Genomic DNA, 16,534 nt, shown 5'->3' on the forward strand with positions numbered 1-16,534 from the left:
GAAACATTATAAAGGATTATCATCTCTTGAAACCCAGACTCCTTTCCTGCATTAGCAACTAGAACTCCAGTGCATGTCTTGACTCTAATATTTATCACTGTTTAAATATCTTAAAGTTCTGCAACTAAACTATAGAATCCCGGACAAAAATGCAAAATTTCTTTAAATCAGAACCTTACCCTTGGTAAACAAAGTCGCAGAAAAGTGCAGCAACAGGAACTAGAAGTAGCATGACGTAGAAGTAAAACGTAGTCATTATGACATAAATGACGAAATAAATATTTTCCTGCAGAAAATGAAACAGAACTCAAGTTAACAGAGTTCTTAACGATGGGTCATAAGGAAATTTCCTAAGTGTCTTGACACACGCCCAGAGTAGAAAAGGAATTCACCTGACGATCATAAGGAGTGCTAATCCCTGAATATATAAAAATAAAAATAAACCAGGCTAATATACTTCCACCAACACTAATATAGTGCCATCTAGTGATGGAATTACAAATCATAAGCAGTCGCAAGTTGACGGTTATTACAACACAAGTGAAGGCCATTGTACTGACATCCCATAATCCAAAGATCTTGCCTGCTGAGTTTTTAGCACTTAAATTTGTTGTACTCACAAAATAGAAGAATATTAGAGATTGGTAAATAGAAAAGAATGCCCATATTGCCACAACTTTCCATTTAAAGAAAACATTTCTTATTCCTTCCATGTATAGTTCAGGATACTTCTTGGATAGAGATGAACTGACATCCTGGCAAAGGCACAAGTAACTAATCAGAACATGCCATCATTGAAGAAAAACTGCAAGCATAAGTGAGGCACAACTGCACAAGACAGCTGTCAAAGAATATTCCACCTTGTCAAATAATCCAACAATGATTACAGGTAGCGCTGTGAAGATAACATTATATAGTGACTGAAACCAATCATCATAGAATCTCTGACCAGAAAATCCAGTTTGAAACGTAAACCAGAACTGAGTAAGAGTGAAAGTGAGATTCTTGTAAAAGAAGTATAAGACAACCTGCAATAGCCGATTTTCAAGTGTTACAAAATGGAAAACAAGTATATAGGACAGTATACATTGCAGTTTAGAAAACATAATACCTTGCAAACTCGCAAATAAGACCATCTGCCATGAACAAGAAGCAAGTCAGCAAGGTAACGAAACTGTGCAATGGCAAAATCGCTGGCCATCACAGCTTGCATTCCCTCCAACCCACTTATGCCAACACCAACATGAGCAGCTTGAATCATGCTAACATCATTGGCTCCATCACCAATACTAAGTGTTATTTTGTGAGCACCTTTCTTAACCATACTTGTGACCTGTAAGGAGGTATAGTGAACAAATAATGGAAAATTTTTCATAAGCTAAACAACTCTCAAATTACACTAGGCAGAGTTACTTTAAGCCCTTCTACTCACTAAGCCAAAAATTAAATAAAAGATTAACTTCCCACACAATATAAACTCTACGAATCAAGATGAATTACAGAAATAAGTAATTAAGTTATTGACACGATATAAGCTTTACCTGTGCTTTTTGTAAAGGAGAAACTCGACAGCAAACAACAGAATGACAATTCAAACTAATGTTGAGCAGCATCACTCTTAAACTTGGATCCAATGCATACATTAGACATTTTCCATCAATTACAAGAGCTAATTTTGGTCCAGATAGGGAGTGAAAATAGTTCTGTGCTTCCTCAAGGCATTTCTTCAGCTCTTTTTTCACTTCTTCTTTGATAAACCGTGCAATCTCCACTTGGTCACCCTAAAAAAAATACAAATAATGTAATTATTACAGTCAGAAACACTAAGAACTGTGAACACAACATGGTAGCAAGAAGGGCCAGTACCCTGTCTTCAACTTCTCTGATTGCATCAGTTTCTGAACTAATCACAAATTGCTTCATCTCATTGTTTATCAAGTTGCATGCTGCAGCACGAGGGTGGAAGCATCATATAATATGAACTCAGACTAACAAAAGCATAACAAGAAGACAAAGAAAAATACTGGTCGACTTCTAAACAGTCTCACCATAGGCTATGTTTATAGCTGTTTCAATCTTGTCCCCTGTAAGAACCCAAATTTTAATACCAGCTCTTTGAAGAGTCTCTATGCAAGCAGGTACACCCTCTTGAAGCTTGTCTTCTATGGCTGTGCTACCAATTAAAATGAGATCATTTTCGATAAGTTCTGCCACCTGTATCATTTCAAGATGCATAAGAGTATAATAATTCACATTACTATCTTTGCAAAATGAAATTCAAACATTCATTACTCAAGTTTTGTGCTACCAATTAATTCTCGTTTCTAGCAATGTAATTATTAGATCGTTTTTGTAGACTTAAATAATCAATAGCTGTTATAAATCATAATTGACTGTCACATTAATTGTTATGTAAAAACTAGTTTTCAAGACAATCTTTTTCATTGCCTTTTTGTAGATGAAGTACAAAAAGTTTATGTAGACATTTGTAGTAGTTAATTTTGTATATAAACTAATCAATTGTCATGGATAAAAGAGAAGAAAAGAAGTTCACTGAAAAATATTCTAGCTTTTCTAATCCAAATTTTCAAAATATGTTGTTTATCATAAAATCCCCTTTTTCTTTGTTAAGATTACAATATAGGACTGCAATTTAAACTATTAAACACCTTTGAATTGCACTAACATTTACTTACTATGAATCGGAATATGATCCTGAAAATAAAACATAGCCAAACATGCTCTATGCAGCTTCAAACAAAATCGTTGCAATAAGGTAGCGAATTGTGGATCTAAGAATAATAAAAATAGCATAATTGTTTTTCCCAATCATCATATCAGGATTCAACTCTCATTGCAGCATTTAACTTATCAAGCAATGATAAGCATCAAATTATCATTTATCACTTCAGAAAAATACGGGAATTGAAGATAAGTTGAGATGGAAGAGATGTGTTCCTAAATTTTCAGACAGTTGTGGTTTAGCGTTTTGTAGTTTTTGAACAGAGTGCATGTGGAAAGTGCAACATTTATTGGTAGTTAAAAACTAGCTCAAGAAGTGCCTTGAAGAACCACAGGGCCATTTTCCCTTTACCGAACCAAAATTAGCAACTGATGGGAAATATCAAACGTATTCACTGTCAAAGTTTAAGAGTAATGCTACGGGATTAGTTGTTTCTTTCTAATATTTTTGCTACAACGAAGTTTTGTTGCAAGGACAGGTATTGAACTAAAATCAATAAGAAAAGTGCATTATGCTGCTCAATATAGGAAACAGTAACAAAATTGCTACCCTTTGGGGTTGTTAGAAAGGTATTAAAAATATAGGTAGTAATTAGTTGCATTGGAAAATTGCTATACCTTGTAACTCTAAGTTGTACCTATTTTTGTACTTAGGACTCTAGTTTGGGTGGTGGATCTTTCTTTCCTCTTCCCTCTACTCATTATATTATGATTGTATCAATACAAATGAGAACATATGAGAGGAGTAATTAAGCTCTATCTATATCCTCTCCTTCATTTATCTCAACTTCTTATCAATGAGTTAATCCTGCTTTGCAGGTTTCAGTCTTTGGCAAAATACCCGTTGTCTGCCATGGCCATTTTTTCCTGTAACCACCGGATATGGAGAGTATCTCTCCAGGAGACAGTCAACCCTGCCAGCCTCAAAAGTTAAATCTGCTCCACGCACCACCACACACACACTCTTGTTTGCTGCTGCTAGGCAGCTAACATCCACTCGTTGCCTTCCTCTCATCGGAGCCTTCCTTTCATCATAGCGATGCCTTGCCTCCTCCATGGGGCTCACCAAACCTCCTCCTCTCAATTTTAACTGCTGGTTATTCATTTCCACTGTAGTTGAAGGTCAAACCTAGGCTTCTCCTTTTGTTTCTTATTGGCTGTTTTCTTCTGTCAACGAAAATGTCTTTTCAGCCTATTGTCCCCTTCTCTAGAACTCCTACGATTACATCTGAAAAACTGAATAGGAAACATTATCTCTCTTAGTCTGCCTGAAATGAACTTGGTTTGATTTTAAGCTTTGTGCTTTACTGTGGCAATATGTGGAATCCAAATTATTGGGTAATCTTAGATCGTTTAAAACATGCAACCCTTTTTGAAAAAGGACTCGAAATATATTTGCTATCAATAGGCTTGCCTCTCTTAAACATGTCTTTTATATGTGAAGCCCAATTTATTGCTGAAGAATTAAAGATGTTCTTGGAGGCTGTCATTAGAGGAGATCAAGAAGAAGCTGGACAAATTATATATGGTGATTATCCTCTGTGCCATACATCCAGACTTTGAAAATGTTAGAGATCAACTTTTAACATATCATGAAGTCCCATCCATATAAAGCTTGACAATACGACTCCTTCGGGCTCCAACACTTCAAAGCAAGAATGTTCAAGAATAAGCAAAATCTTTTGTCATGGTTTCCACACGTCAAAGAGGACACAATGTTAGAGGAGAACGTGATGGTATGGGACATCACATATGGTAAAGGAATTGGTCACATTCAAGAGAATTGTTTCCTTTTGCACAACTTTCCTGATAAGATACCCAATATCTCTAAAGCTGAAATTGTTGAACCCAAATTCTCTAATGAATACTAAGAATATTTGAGGTTGAAATCTAATAGCACAATGATATGCAAATCCCAACAACTTGCATCTCACAATCCGTGGAAAGTTAAAGCCCATGGATAATTGATCCAAGAGCTTTTGACCATATTTAGGGTAATACCTCTTTAATCTCATCCCTTTCCCTTCCAAAAACTCATTTCATAACTTTAGCCAATGATTCTAAATTTCCTCCCAGGGAGTCGGCTATGTTTCCTATTCTCCTCCCTTAAATCTAAAATTTGTTCTTTTTGTTCTTACTTGTCATTTCAATCTTATTTCTTCGAGTCAATTAACCAAGTCTTAATATTGTTCAGTAACCTTAATATCAGTTACTTTGATATACAAGAACATGGTACCAGGTGACTGATTCGAGAAAGACATGATATTGACTAGGCAAGATCCCCCACTGATAGACACTACTACAAAATATTATGTGTTCCTTGGAAGAAATATTATTTCTTGGAAAGTAAGAAACACAAACGTGGTTGTTTAATCAACCAGTGAAGCTGAATATATGGCAATGACTTCTCTTACTAGTGAACTTGTATGGGTGAACCAATTCCTACATGACCTTAACTTCAAAAAAATTCAACAAATGAAGATGTGTTGTGATAATCAAGTTGTTCTATGCATTGCTACCAATCTAATATTCCATAAGTGGACTAAACACAGAAATAAACAGTCATTTTATTCGAGAAAAGTTTTTGTCCAAGGAAATTTTTACCATGTTTCTTGAATCCAATGATCAACTTGCACATGTTAACAAAGTCCTTAAGGGGGGGGACATCAAGTTGAATTTATTTGTTCCAAGCTTGTTACATACAATTTGTGTACTCCAGCATGAGGGGAGTATTAGAATAGGTAGTATTACATATAGGTAGTAAGTAGTTGTATAAGAAAATTGCTATATGTTGTACCTGAGTCATACCTATCTCTGTACCTAGGACTGTTTTGCTTTTGATGTTTTCTCTCCCTATACTTACTGCATTAGAATTCTATCAATATAAGTATGAGAACATATGAGAGGAGTGATGAAGCTCCCTCAAATATAGTCTCTTCTATTTATCTCAACTGAGATAATCTAATCTAAAAAAGTATAAATTGCTTGATGTTAAATATTCACATAAAAGCTGCCAATGATAGTAGGATAAACTGAACCTCATCCAATTTCTTTTCACGATCATTTAGAGAAGACTTGGCCTGGATAAACTTCTCATTCCAGCTTTCATAAACATCAGGATGTAATTCTTTGTAGGCTAAGCATAATGTGCGAAGTCCGGCAGATCCAAATTGTTCCAAATGCTCCCTGGTGACTTTCTTGATACTATTACTAATATTAGCCAGTCTCTCATAGATTACAGTATCAGCACCCTGCGAAGAGCAAGATGCATGGAAGATGTCATTTTACCCAAATCCAAACAAAATTGTTCTACTGTGGGGAAGCAGACTAGCTTCTATTACCTTACAGTATAGGACAAGCCTTCCATCAGGATAACGGCATACAACAGACTGACGCTTCCTTGTACTATTAATGGAAAAAAGATTACAAGTATGCTCAGAAGATGTTAAAACTTAATACCTTAAGTTAAAATTGTACCCATAGGGATGATAGTTACCTATTAAACTCAAGCACGTTTAAAATCTCATAAGACACGTCTTGAATTTTGCCCATTTTCTCAACATGAGATTCACGAACATATATCATTGTAGGTGTGCGTCTGACAAAAAATCAAAGTATTCACATCAACTCAAACTGAAATAATCTTAAATTTAGCACTTCCAATAAAAAAAATCAGTAACAGAAGCTACAAAAGAATGACATATTTGGCTTTGTTAAGGATTCATGCATTCCTATTGCCACTTTGTCTCTAATGATAGTAGAAAAATTGCCACTTTGTCTTATTAGAGTATGAGATAGAAATATCCACACTTGTCTTTAATGATAGTAGAAATTTTATTATTTTAAAAAAATTGAGGCTTACAGAGATGAAAGAAGCTAAGATGTACTCTAATAAAAGAACAAATCTAACAGAAAAATGCAAAATATCATGGAGTGTTAATTTCATTTCTTCAATAACAAGCCTATTCAGATTCATTCCATGCATAATTGTTGATAACACTGCAAATTGAATCATTATGTTTGTTTCGCAGAAAAATAACTAAACAAGAAGGTATAACACTGACAAAATTTGAGTCCCACAATGCAGTATTGGTCAAACTAACTACATTTCCTAGATATATAGTACAAATATTCAACAGAAAACCTGTTCTACACAAGAACTTCTCTTTTATATTCCAAATTAAGTATCAATTAATAGCACGCATGCCCTCTACCTACTCTGAATTATATGTTATCCAATATGCCTACTACCAATTAATAGCAGTACACAAGAAACTCAGATGTACAAAAGTTCAACAGTACTCTGAATTATATGTTATCCTATATTCCTACAATGTATCAATACATAGTAGCACGCCTGCGCTCTACCTACTCCGAATTATATGTTCTCATATATCCACTACCAATAATTAATAGCATATGAGTACCATGCAAAGTCCAACTATGGAGTTTTCCTTTCACATACAACCCAACCTGTGCTATTAGAGTATATAATTGCCTAATTCCTGTGAATTACACCTTTTAATATCTTCTAGATTGATCTATTAGCATAACCTAGCTGTTGAACTATCTACAAGTAGCTTGCTCTCGACTATTGCATTGAGTTTTTACATTTTAAGATCAGTACACATTCTGTCCTCCTAATATGCTCCAAGCTTCCGATCTTAAACTTACAAACAACACATTGAGAAAGTTAGATTATATGATATATCATATAAAGGACGTTCAGCAAACTTAACCAAAAGAACACCTCGCATTCTATGTAATTCTTTATTACTTTTTCCAACCATTTTCCCCAACTAAAGCGAAGCAGATTCAGGTCTTCAAACTGTCTCTTGGTGCTCAATGTACTCACTCTGTAACAAGTCTTCTTCTATAGCTTCTTAAGCAAACGACCATAATATATAAAGATTTTTTCACTGAGAGCAGGCATCAACATTCATGTGCTGTTCCCATCAAATTACGTTTGCTACACACTTACATATGCATACAATCCTCGTTTTGTTTGTAACCAAGCATTAATGAGCAATTAGTGATGCCACATATTTCTCAACATCAAGCCAACCAGCATGAGTCCAAAGGCTCATTTGCAGCTTTATCTGCTTTTCTCTCTCTGATTCTGCTCCTATTGGGTCAGTTAACAATAAGTAAAAGGAGTCTACAATTTTGAAAGCCAACCATTTACAATAGTATCAATAATATCTTATTGCCAACAATGTCTCATCTGAAGTATAAAAGTACAAGAATTTGAAGCCTCATTGCTGACATTACTGGACAACTGCAACTCAAAAACATCATGCAGATCTAGTCATAGGGGAGTTTCTTCTGAAAAGCTGGACAGAAGATCTTCATTCTAATGATGGGGGGGTACCACCAAAGAGGTTGTAGTTCAATTGACACAATTCTAATTCTTTAAAAGTTGGTCCTAGTTAACGTTGAAGGTTCAATACTTCACCTTGTTCCAGTCCAGCCCCTAGACAGATGGCTGGATGCTTGTGCAGATAAATAGAACATGATCAAGAAGTTTGAACATCGAACCTGTAGAAAAAGAAACCAAAGTGTTTTGCAGCAATAACCAAAGCAGCCTCATCAGGTGATGCAGCTTGATATCTGATCTTTTCAGGGGATTCATCACCCTCTGGCAGCACAGTATGGCATATAGCAAGGCATCTGAAGAATTCCTACAAAGCAATAAATAAGGTAATATTACTTTGCCTTACATAACATACAAAACCATGTATGCTATGACCATAATGTAAAGAAAGCAACTCGAGCACCTAACTGATAAACAACATTTAGAAAAAGAGAAACAAGGATAAACAATCTGAATATACTTCTCTTCCAAATTGAAGAATCTACACTACACCAACTGTACATGAAAGTTAGGTTCATTAATTAAGATCTGATTATTACCTAGGAAGCATGGCCACGATGCAGGATATTTATACATCAATATGATATATCATAATACAAAGTTTTAACAAGTATAGGTCACAGCACAGCTATAGTAGAACACATAAAATTGGAATACATACATTTCGAAGAAGTAACAGACTTCTAGCAATCCAAAAGCATCACCAAGATGGTGCACGAAACTCATGAGAGATGGTTAGGGTTAAGATTTCTTATATAGCTTCTAAATACTACTTTCCAGGACACATTTCAAGCATTAAATTTTATATCAACATAATACAAGCTAAGATTTAAGCCAACTAACATGCATTATAAATGAAATATGTTAAAAAGGATATATATATATATATATATATATATATATATTATAAACTTTTTAGTTAGCAAGAATCAAACTTTTTGTTGAAAATAGAAATTTTAGAAGATAAGAACTTCTTCAATGCTTATTTTTCCATGTTGTCTAGATACATGGTATAGACAGGTTCAATGCATCATTAAGTAACGGTGTCTTAAATGTTCTCTTATAAACTATATGGCATCACCTACCTTTATAATAATCTGGAATATATAAATAAATCCATTTTGCTTGGTGGAATAACCACTCAAGCTTATATAGAAAATAGTTGTTTCTTTATGTAAAGCAAACACCCAGAATTGAATTGAGAGAATGAACATATACTGTGCATCAGCAGAGTCATGTTTACCTTGCAAACGTCAGGATTAGGCTCATTCCTCCAAGCTCCCCTCATAAGCCTATCATCATCAAAATTAAAACCTCTCTCTTGCACTGCTTTGGAAGAAATATTTTCCTGTGGAGAAAATACTATATAGCTGCAATCCCTTCTTATAGACAAATTAGTTTTAAACAATGCATAAATATTTTACCTCAATCTTCATTCCATTGCGCTCTGCTAATCCTCTCTCAATTTCAGTCACACCATTGCCATAGACCTCTCCTCCAATCGAACACTTGAAGAACTCCATTAAATTTCTTGTTAGAGTTCCAGTTTTATCAGAGAAAATGTATTCCACCTACTCATCAGAAAATAAAAGTTAGAGTTAAAATTTCTTTTGTTTCTTCTACTTAGATTTTCTTCATTCCCATTTTGAACATAGTTTGTATATTGTTTCACTTCCTTTCTAATCTATTAGTTATAAGTTCATTCAAGGAAAAGTGAGGACCCAACTTACCTGCCCAAGTTCTTCATTCAAATTTGAAGTTCTGGCTAATGCAGGTGTATTTGTTTCAGCATGGTACATGGACAAGTCTTTGTTGATAAATTGAGTTGATTGAATAAATTTTATCATCTGGTACAATAACAAAAATAAATTATATTTTCTATTTAGAAACAAAACATTGGCATTTATAGGGAATAAAGGAGTGAGACACAAACCTCTATGGACACATAAAGTGAAATGGGAATGATTGTTGAGTATAGTGTTATTAGGGTAAACATTGTCAGAATAAAAACCTGACAGCACAAAAATAGAATTAACAACAATAATTTAACAGAGAAATAAAGAAAAAAGGAGGATGGATATTTATCTTAATGGAGAAAGTTAACAGTACCAAGAATCTATTTCTGGGGTTGAACTGTGCCGAGCCCTCTTCTGATGAATCAAGATGTAAGTAAAAATATTTTTTATTTACGAAGATAGCACTGCAGTTTAAACAAATATAATAATGTCATTTAGAAATAAACTTTTACACAATAAGGGATACCTGTTACTTTTATTTTTCCATCATACTGTAGCGATTTAATTAAAAAAGACATAAAAAAAAGTCCTAAATTTCCCACACTAGAACAATTTTTTTATTAATGATTATTTGCTTTTATAGAACTATCTCAGAATTTACATTATTTTAATAAAACTATATACACATAATCTAAAGCTTGTGTGACACGTAGTGCCAATCAGAACCCTAGTATTGATATTGATAACAATAATAAATACACTAAATCTAATGCTAGTTTCAATAAAATCAATCCCATTTTCATATAACAGTGTACTTGAACATTAAAGCCCAGTAAAAGTTAGCAAGAGACTACAAGGGGTCCAGCAATTGTTTAACTCACCTGCCTATGGCTCCAATGAAACACATCATGAAGAGAGTTGCAAATAAAGTTAGTATGAGCTTGTCAAGCTTTCTCTCCAATGTACTTCTTTTGGAAGGAACATTCATTGTATTCATCATCACCTGCAATGTTTTTCAAACATCACTAAAACACAATCCATGAACAGTCACAGTAGGAAAATCCAAAGCCAAACATAAGACGAACTTAATTTATACTTTCAAAAATGAATGGAAAAGAAAATGAAATAAACCCACACGTCAAGGTTATATATTACATTCTTAAAGCATGTTTGGTTTGTTTTTGTTTTCATTTTCATTTACTGTGGATTGTTATTTTCCAAAAATAAATAAATAAATTCATAGTCATTAAAATAAAACTTATGTTCAGTTATTTTCTTCTTTTTCCATATCTCTAGACCCCAAGGATAATTGTTTGGAATTATATCAGTTAAATATGCAAGATACTAATGAATAATTATAATTATGAATACATAACAACAGCAAAAACAGTACCATTTTGTCTCTAGCAACATCTTAACAATCAATTCATTACAAGCATATTAAACGTCTTTATAAAAAAAAGCAAGACCAAGGGCCGTGATATTGAGAGTATTATCAGTTTATCATTAGGCATCATTTTATACAGCCAACCTTTGTTTCATGTCCAGTAAATATAACAACCCCAACAATATACTCTGTATTCCTGAGACTGCAACCCTGAAAAGTCAAGATGCTCCAAGTCAATTTAAGTTTTACAAACTAAGTAAACAAAATATCAGCACATGGTACAGAGCATATAGTTGTTTTAGACTAGTTATATTCAGTTTCTGTAATGTAATTCTGTTGTAAGACTGTTATAATTATCACAGCAGGCATCTGTTAGGATCTAAAGCTTCTGCCTTATAAATTTACAAATGTAAGCAGAAGCTTCCACTGTACAATAGACTCTTTTCAGAAGTACAAAATATTTTTTCAACTTCCCTTCTATCTGTCAAAATCCAAATACCAATACAACAAAAAGAGAACTCTAGTTCATGAATAAACACAGTTCGGCAGATAAAAACAGATGGGGAGGGGCAACAAACCCGCAATAAAATTTGATTTGGACTGAGAGGCAATGTTTGCTTTTGGGTTATAAGATTTCCAGTAAAGGTATACAATGAATTGTTTGGTTGTTCACATTGAATTTCACCTGCAAATAGTTTGAAAACTTGTAAGAATTTGAAACAAATAAGAGATCAAATTTAGCATATTGATTGGAATTGACATTCATAAACCTGGTAATAAATAAGTCTTGCACAGACTTCAGAATAATATTCCCTAAAAATATGAAATTAAAGACAAACGTTTCAAAGAGCCATAAAATGTTCTATGAAGAACAATTTATTAAGAGTTTTTATTTAAAAAATAATAATTCCACCAGTTGAGGAACAGTTAAACACATAAAATACATCAATTTAACAGATTATTTTAATAAAACTCTATACCCTGAACATAAGTCTAGAGTGTGTTGAGAGAACACCAAAATTATGTTATTTCAATAATCAATTATAATAACAATCAGATTCTGTTTGGACAAGTTTGCTGAAAAGTGATTCTAACATAATTTTGTATGAGTCAACAAATAGTATCAGCTTTTACACGAGAAAAAGTGTGTACGAATCGGAAATGGGAGAAATCTAAATGAAAATAACATAAGCTACAAAAATTCATATTCATAAAAACAGCATGATTTTCAGGAAAAAATAAAATAAAAACGTGTTTACTAAATTCCATCTGATTTCCAAACATCCAGCTTACTTTTCATAAAAAACCATCTTATTGAAGGAAAAAAAGAAAGCTTTCCCAAGAATGCTGCTTTCTTAGGATGTATTTGGGACAGCTGTACAAATTAGATTATTTCAATAATCAAGTATACGTACGGTCAATTATAATCAACGTCTGTTTTTCTGTTGGGTATGTTTGCTAAACATAGTTTTTAAGATAAGACAGCTGAAACATAATTTTCTTTTTACTAAAACAGCTGAAATGTTACATGCTCTTGGTATCTTCCTACTTCTCCTGTTGAGATCCCCAAATTGAACACTTCCATTTATTTGGAGCATGAGATATGACATGATTAATTACTAAATTATACAATACTTTTACTCAGCCTGAATGATCAACGGATCTAACGCTGGAGAATAAAGAATGTTATCTGAATAAACAGCCCGAGAACTATATAATAAATTTATAGCAACTTTCAGGGAACGTGGAAACACAAGAAAATTGGAGAAAAAAACAGATATCCACAGTAAGGGCATTTTCAAGTAACTGCAATATATATTTAAGATGCTAATAATACACAACTTCATCCATAAACAGAAAATAAAGCCAATTGAAAACATCATTTACATTTCTGTAGTCATCTAACTTATTAAATAAGGAATCACATCTTAAGAAACAAACACACGTAACTGGTTCATGAAAACAAAATACAATGGAATGAGTAAATGTTAATCATTATTATCATTACGCAGATAAATGAACCAAAATTATGATAATGCACAAAACTTATTATATTCTAAAGCTTAAAATTAAAAAAAAAAAATTGCTGAGATGTTGTCATCATGTTTCCTAGAACTTAAACAACCAAGTGCAATAATGTAAAATAACTCTTAAGCAAATTAAATAAACGTTAGAAGAACTGTATAAAACTATAATATGTAGATAAAACAATGAAAAAAATGAAACCTTTAAACTCAGATGCCTTCTCTGGAGTCACATAATCCCAAGTCTTTTCCAATGCTTTCCTAATCTTCAAATTGGTTTCCCCATCCAAGTTAGCAGTCTGCCACTCAAACCCAATGTTAATTAAAGTCAAACACTGTTTAAAGAGCTTTGAGAAAACACTCCTACCAGATTGAAAAATATAAATAATAAACCTCAATGTAGCAGACACCATCTGCGTTAGTGCTTGCCAAGAAAAGCAGATCTGCAGGAAAGAATCCATCCTGTTTAACCTGCAACAGAACATAACTCATAGTAAGTGTTAGAGACCCATTGCTAGACTTCAACCTTGAGGACCCGTTGCTAGACTTCAACCTTGACGACAAGGTTGTTTTTGTAGCAGCGTGTGTATGATAGGGGGAAGCATATTAAAAAAGTAGTTGTTAGTCAGGTTTTTAGGATAAGTGAGTTTTTCTACATATAGTTGGGGGGTTCTGGTATACCGGGTACTTTTGAATGTTTTGGAGAATTGTTGACAGGATCATTGACATCCATTGTGAAGGGGAAACCCTTGGAGGAGAGAGTGCTCTCCTATTTTTTGTTCTTTTCAATCTATTCAATCTATTCAATAAAGAATTTTACTCTTCTTTCTCTTTTCAATTCTGGGTTCCTAACACAATACCTGTACTTTAGGGTTTGTAAGTCAGTTCATGCATAATCCAAAAGAGACTCATCTCATTGTTGATTATTGCCTTCTACAATACTTGAAAGGAACACCTAGAAAAAGATTCTATTTTCAAGGGGGAATGAGATGATCTTAGAAGCCTACCTAGACGCTAACTATGTAGGTTCTACCAACAATAGAAAATCTACCTCAAGATATTACACTCTTCTTAGAGGAAATTTAGTCACTTGGAGGAGCAAGAAACAAAATGTTGTGTCAAAATCAAGTGCAGAGGTAGAGTTCAAAGCCATGGCCTTAAGGATTTGTGAAATACTATAGTTAAAGATGATTTTACAAGACTTAAAGATTAATTGGAAGAAGCCTATGAGACTGTATTGTAATAACAAGTCAGCAATAAATATTGTGTATAATTCAGTCAGCATGATAGAATAGAACTAAGCATGTTGAAGTAGATAGACACTTCATAAAGAAAAAAATTGATAATGGGACAATATAATGTGTACACCATGTGTATCCTCTAGAAATCAACTAGCAGATCTATTAGCAAAAGGGCTAAGTGGTGCTACATTTGAGTCTATTGTCGGCAAGTTGGGAATGGATGGCATTCACTCACCAACTTGTCGGGGAGTGTCAAAATCCTTTTATTTATATGCAAATAATATTTCCTTGTACAGTTTTAATTCCATAATTAGGCAATTTAATTACATTCCATAATTATGATTTTGCGATATTAAGTTTTTTATATTCTATTTAAGTGCAATCTCTCATGAATATTATCATAAACAAATTTTCTGACATTAAAAAACATCTTATGGAGGTTTAAAACATAATCAATTACCACTGTAGACATCCTAATGCGAGTGTATAACCAAATACAATATTTTTTACTTTGGCAGTTATTATGTGTCATTAGCTATACTATAGCTGCTAACAGCTATCTCTATTACGGTTTCAGTTTTTTAACAGTTTATCACGGTTTCAGTTTTTTAACAGAGCTTGTACATATGTATACGTGGCTGCAAACAGAAGCTTCTACATACATATATCAATGTACTTATTTCTATTAATCTCAGTTTTTACCTCAATAAGGTATCGAGAGCTTACTGATCTGTTTTTACTTCAATACGTACTAGTTCAAAATATAGACATGTCAAAATAAACTAGAACAGAAATGCATAGCACACTCACCTTCACAATGTCTCCAACCTGCAACTTCTTCCAGGATATAGACTGCCACTTTTGATCTTGCAAAACGTCTATACCATTGTTATTTATGGACATGTCATTTTGAAAACGCTTCTGTTATACAAAATATAAAAGATGGAAAAAGAAATTAGGAAGTAGAATACACAAATCTATAAGCATAATAATGTGAGAAAATCTGAAGAATTTCCAACTAAGGATTCCAACAAGAGAAATAGAAATAAGATAAAACGAGGAGTTAACAAAATATGTATAGTAATTCACGAACTTGTAAGCACATACTGATAAAATGCTTATTTCTACATTCTACAAAAAGAAATATATATATATATATATATATATATATATATATATATATTCAACATTTTTCTATAGCCTCCCCTGCCAGAATTTTCCATAAAATTTCTGTCTGAAAGGCTAAATGGTAACCACCTAAACCTAAAGAGCCTAAGTAAAGTGTGTTAAAAAAGCAATGTATTAATGACAGCAAAAAAAATACTCGTACCCAATCTTCAAAAGCTTCCTTGATAAGAGAGACAAGAAGCACCAGAGACAGAGGAAGCACATTTGTTATTGGAGACACCGGACTACAACATCAGAAAATTCACAGTGAGACTTGCCCTTACTTCTTTTCAATGATATATAAAATTAGCCGAAAAATATATATGAAAAGCATTCGGCATGAATGAAGTACATACTACTGACAAGAATCTTCAAAATACTAGCAGGGGGAGGGGCTTAAAATTATTCTCAGTTCTTTCAAAAATACATTTTGCTTCGCAGTTGAAGAGCAAAGGAGTCCAGTAAAAAGTGGAGACCAAAACAGGGATAACACCATTATATGTTTTTACAGATTAATACAAAGCAAAAAGTAATGATATAATGCAAAATCTAAGAAAAACACAATAAATGATATCATACCAATTTGATTATAAGTTCATTGTAATACTGAGAGTAATTAACCAATTAATGAATTCATATAAAAATTGTTAGGCTTAGAGTGGGACTGCACTAATAGAATGCCAGGTTATCAAGTCAGTCAAGCTAAACCTAGTAGGTTGGTTCCCTTTGAAGGTTTGCTTCTTGAAAGTGGCTATAAACTGTAACTTTGTTGTCTATGTTTGATATTACTGTTCCTATTGAATTCCAGATTTTCTTTCTCACCCCAAATACCATTGATTTCTATCTTCTATTGTTTGTTTTGT

At 33.3% G+C, this 16,534-nt stretch overlaps 1 protein-coding gene across 6 annotated transcripts in view; it reads right to left on the reverse strand.

The window, feature by feature from the left end:
- The window catches only part of LOC108321443 (phospholipid-transporting ATPase 3), a 37,836-nt gene that overhangs the window by 835 nt on the left and 20,467 nt on the right, over positions 1-16,534 (reverse strand). For all 6 annotated transcript variants that reach the window (XM_052871628.1, XM_052871631.1, XM_017553186.2 and 3 more), the window contains 23 exons: positions 15,835-15,916; positions 15,315-15,425; positions 13,657-13,734; positions 13,466-13,562; positions 11,818-11,924; positions 11,384-11,449; positions 10,734-10,855; positions 10,226-10,316; positions 10,050-10,127; positions 9,847-9,963; positions 9,541-9,687; positions 9,360-9,464; positions 8,281-8,423; positions 6,239-6,340; positions 6,084-6,147; positions 5,781-5,993; positions 2,049-2,214; positions 1,867-1,946; positions 1,542-1,781; positions 1,112-1,333; positions 861-1,028; positions 393-755; positions 180-286 (listed from right to left, as the gene is read on the reverse strand). In XM_052871628.1, the coding sequence (XP_052727588.1) occupies positions 180-286; positions 393-755; positions 861-1,028; positions 1,112-1,333; positions 1,542-1,781; positions 1,867-1,946; positions 2,049-2,214; positions 5,781-5,993; positions 6,084-6,147; positions 6,239-6,340; positions 8,281-8,423; positions 9,360-9,464; positions 9,541-9,687; positions 9,847-9,963; positions 10,050-10,127; positions 10,226-10,316; positions 10,734-10,855; positions 11,384-11,449; positions 11,818-11,924; positions 13,466-13,562; positions 13,657-13,734; positions 15,315-15,425; positions 15,835-15,916 (3,069 nt within the window). The remainder of the gene's footprint in view (positions 1-179; positions 287-392; positions 756-860; positions 1,029-1,111; positions 1,334-1,541; positions 1,782-1,866; positions 1,947-2,048; positions 2,215-5,780; positions 5,994-6,083; positions 6,148-6,238; positions 6,341-8,280; positions 8,424-9,359; positions 9,465-9,540; positions 9,688-9,846; positions 9,964-10,049; positions 10,128-10,225; positions 10,317-10,733; positions 10,856-11,383; positions 11,450-11,817; positions 11,925-13,465; positions 13,563-13,656; positions 13,735-15,314; positions 15,426-15,834; positions 15,917-16,534) is intronic.

This window comes from Vigna angularis, chromosome 1, assembly GCF_016808095.1.
Source record: "Vigna angularis cultivar LongXiaoDou No.4 chromosome 1, ASM1680809v1, whole genome shotgun sequence".
Lineage (NCBI taxonomy): Eukaryota > Viridiplantae > Streptophyta > Magnoliopsida > Fabales > Fabaceae > Vigna > Vigna angularis.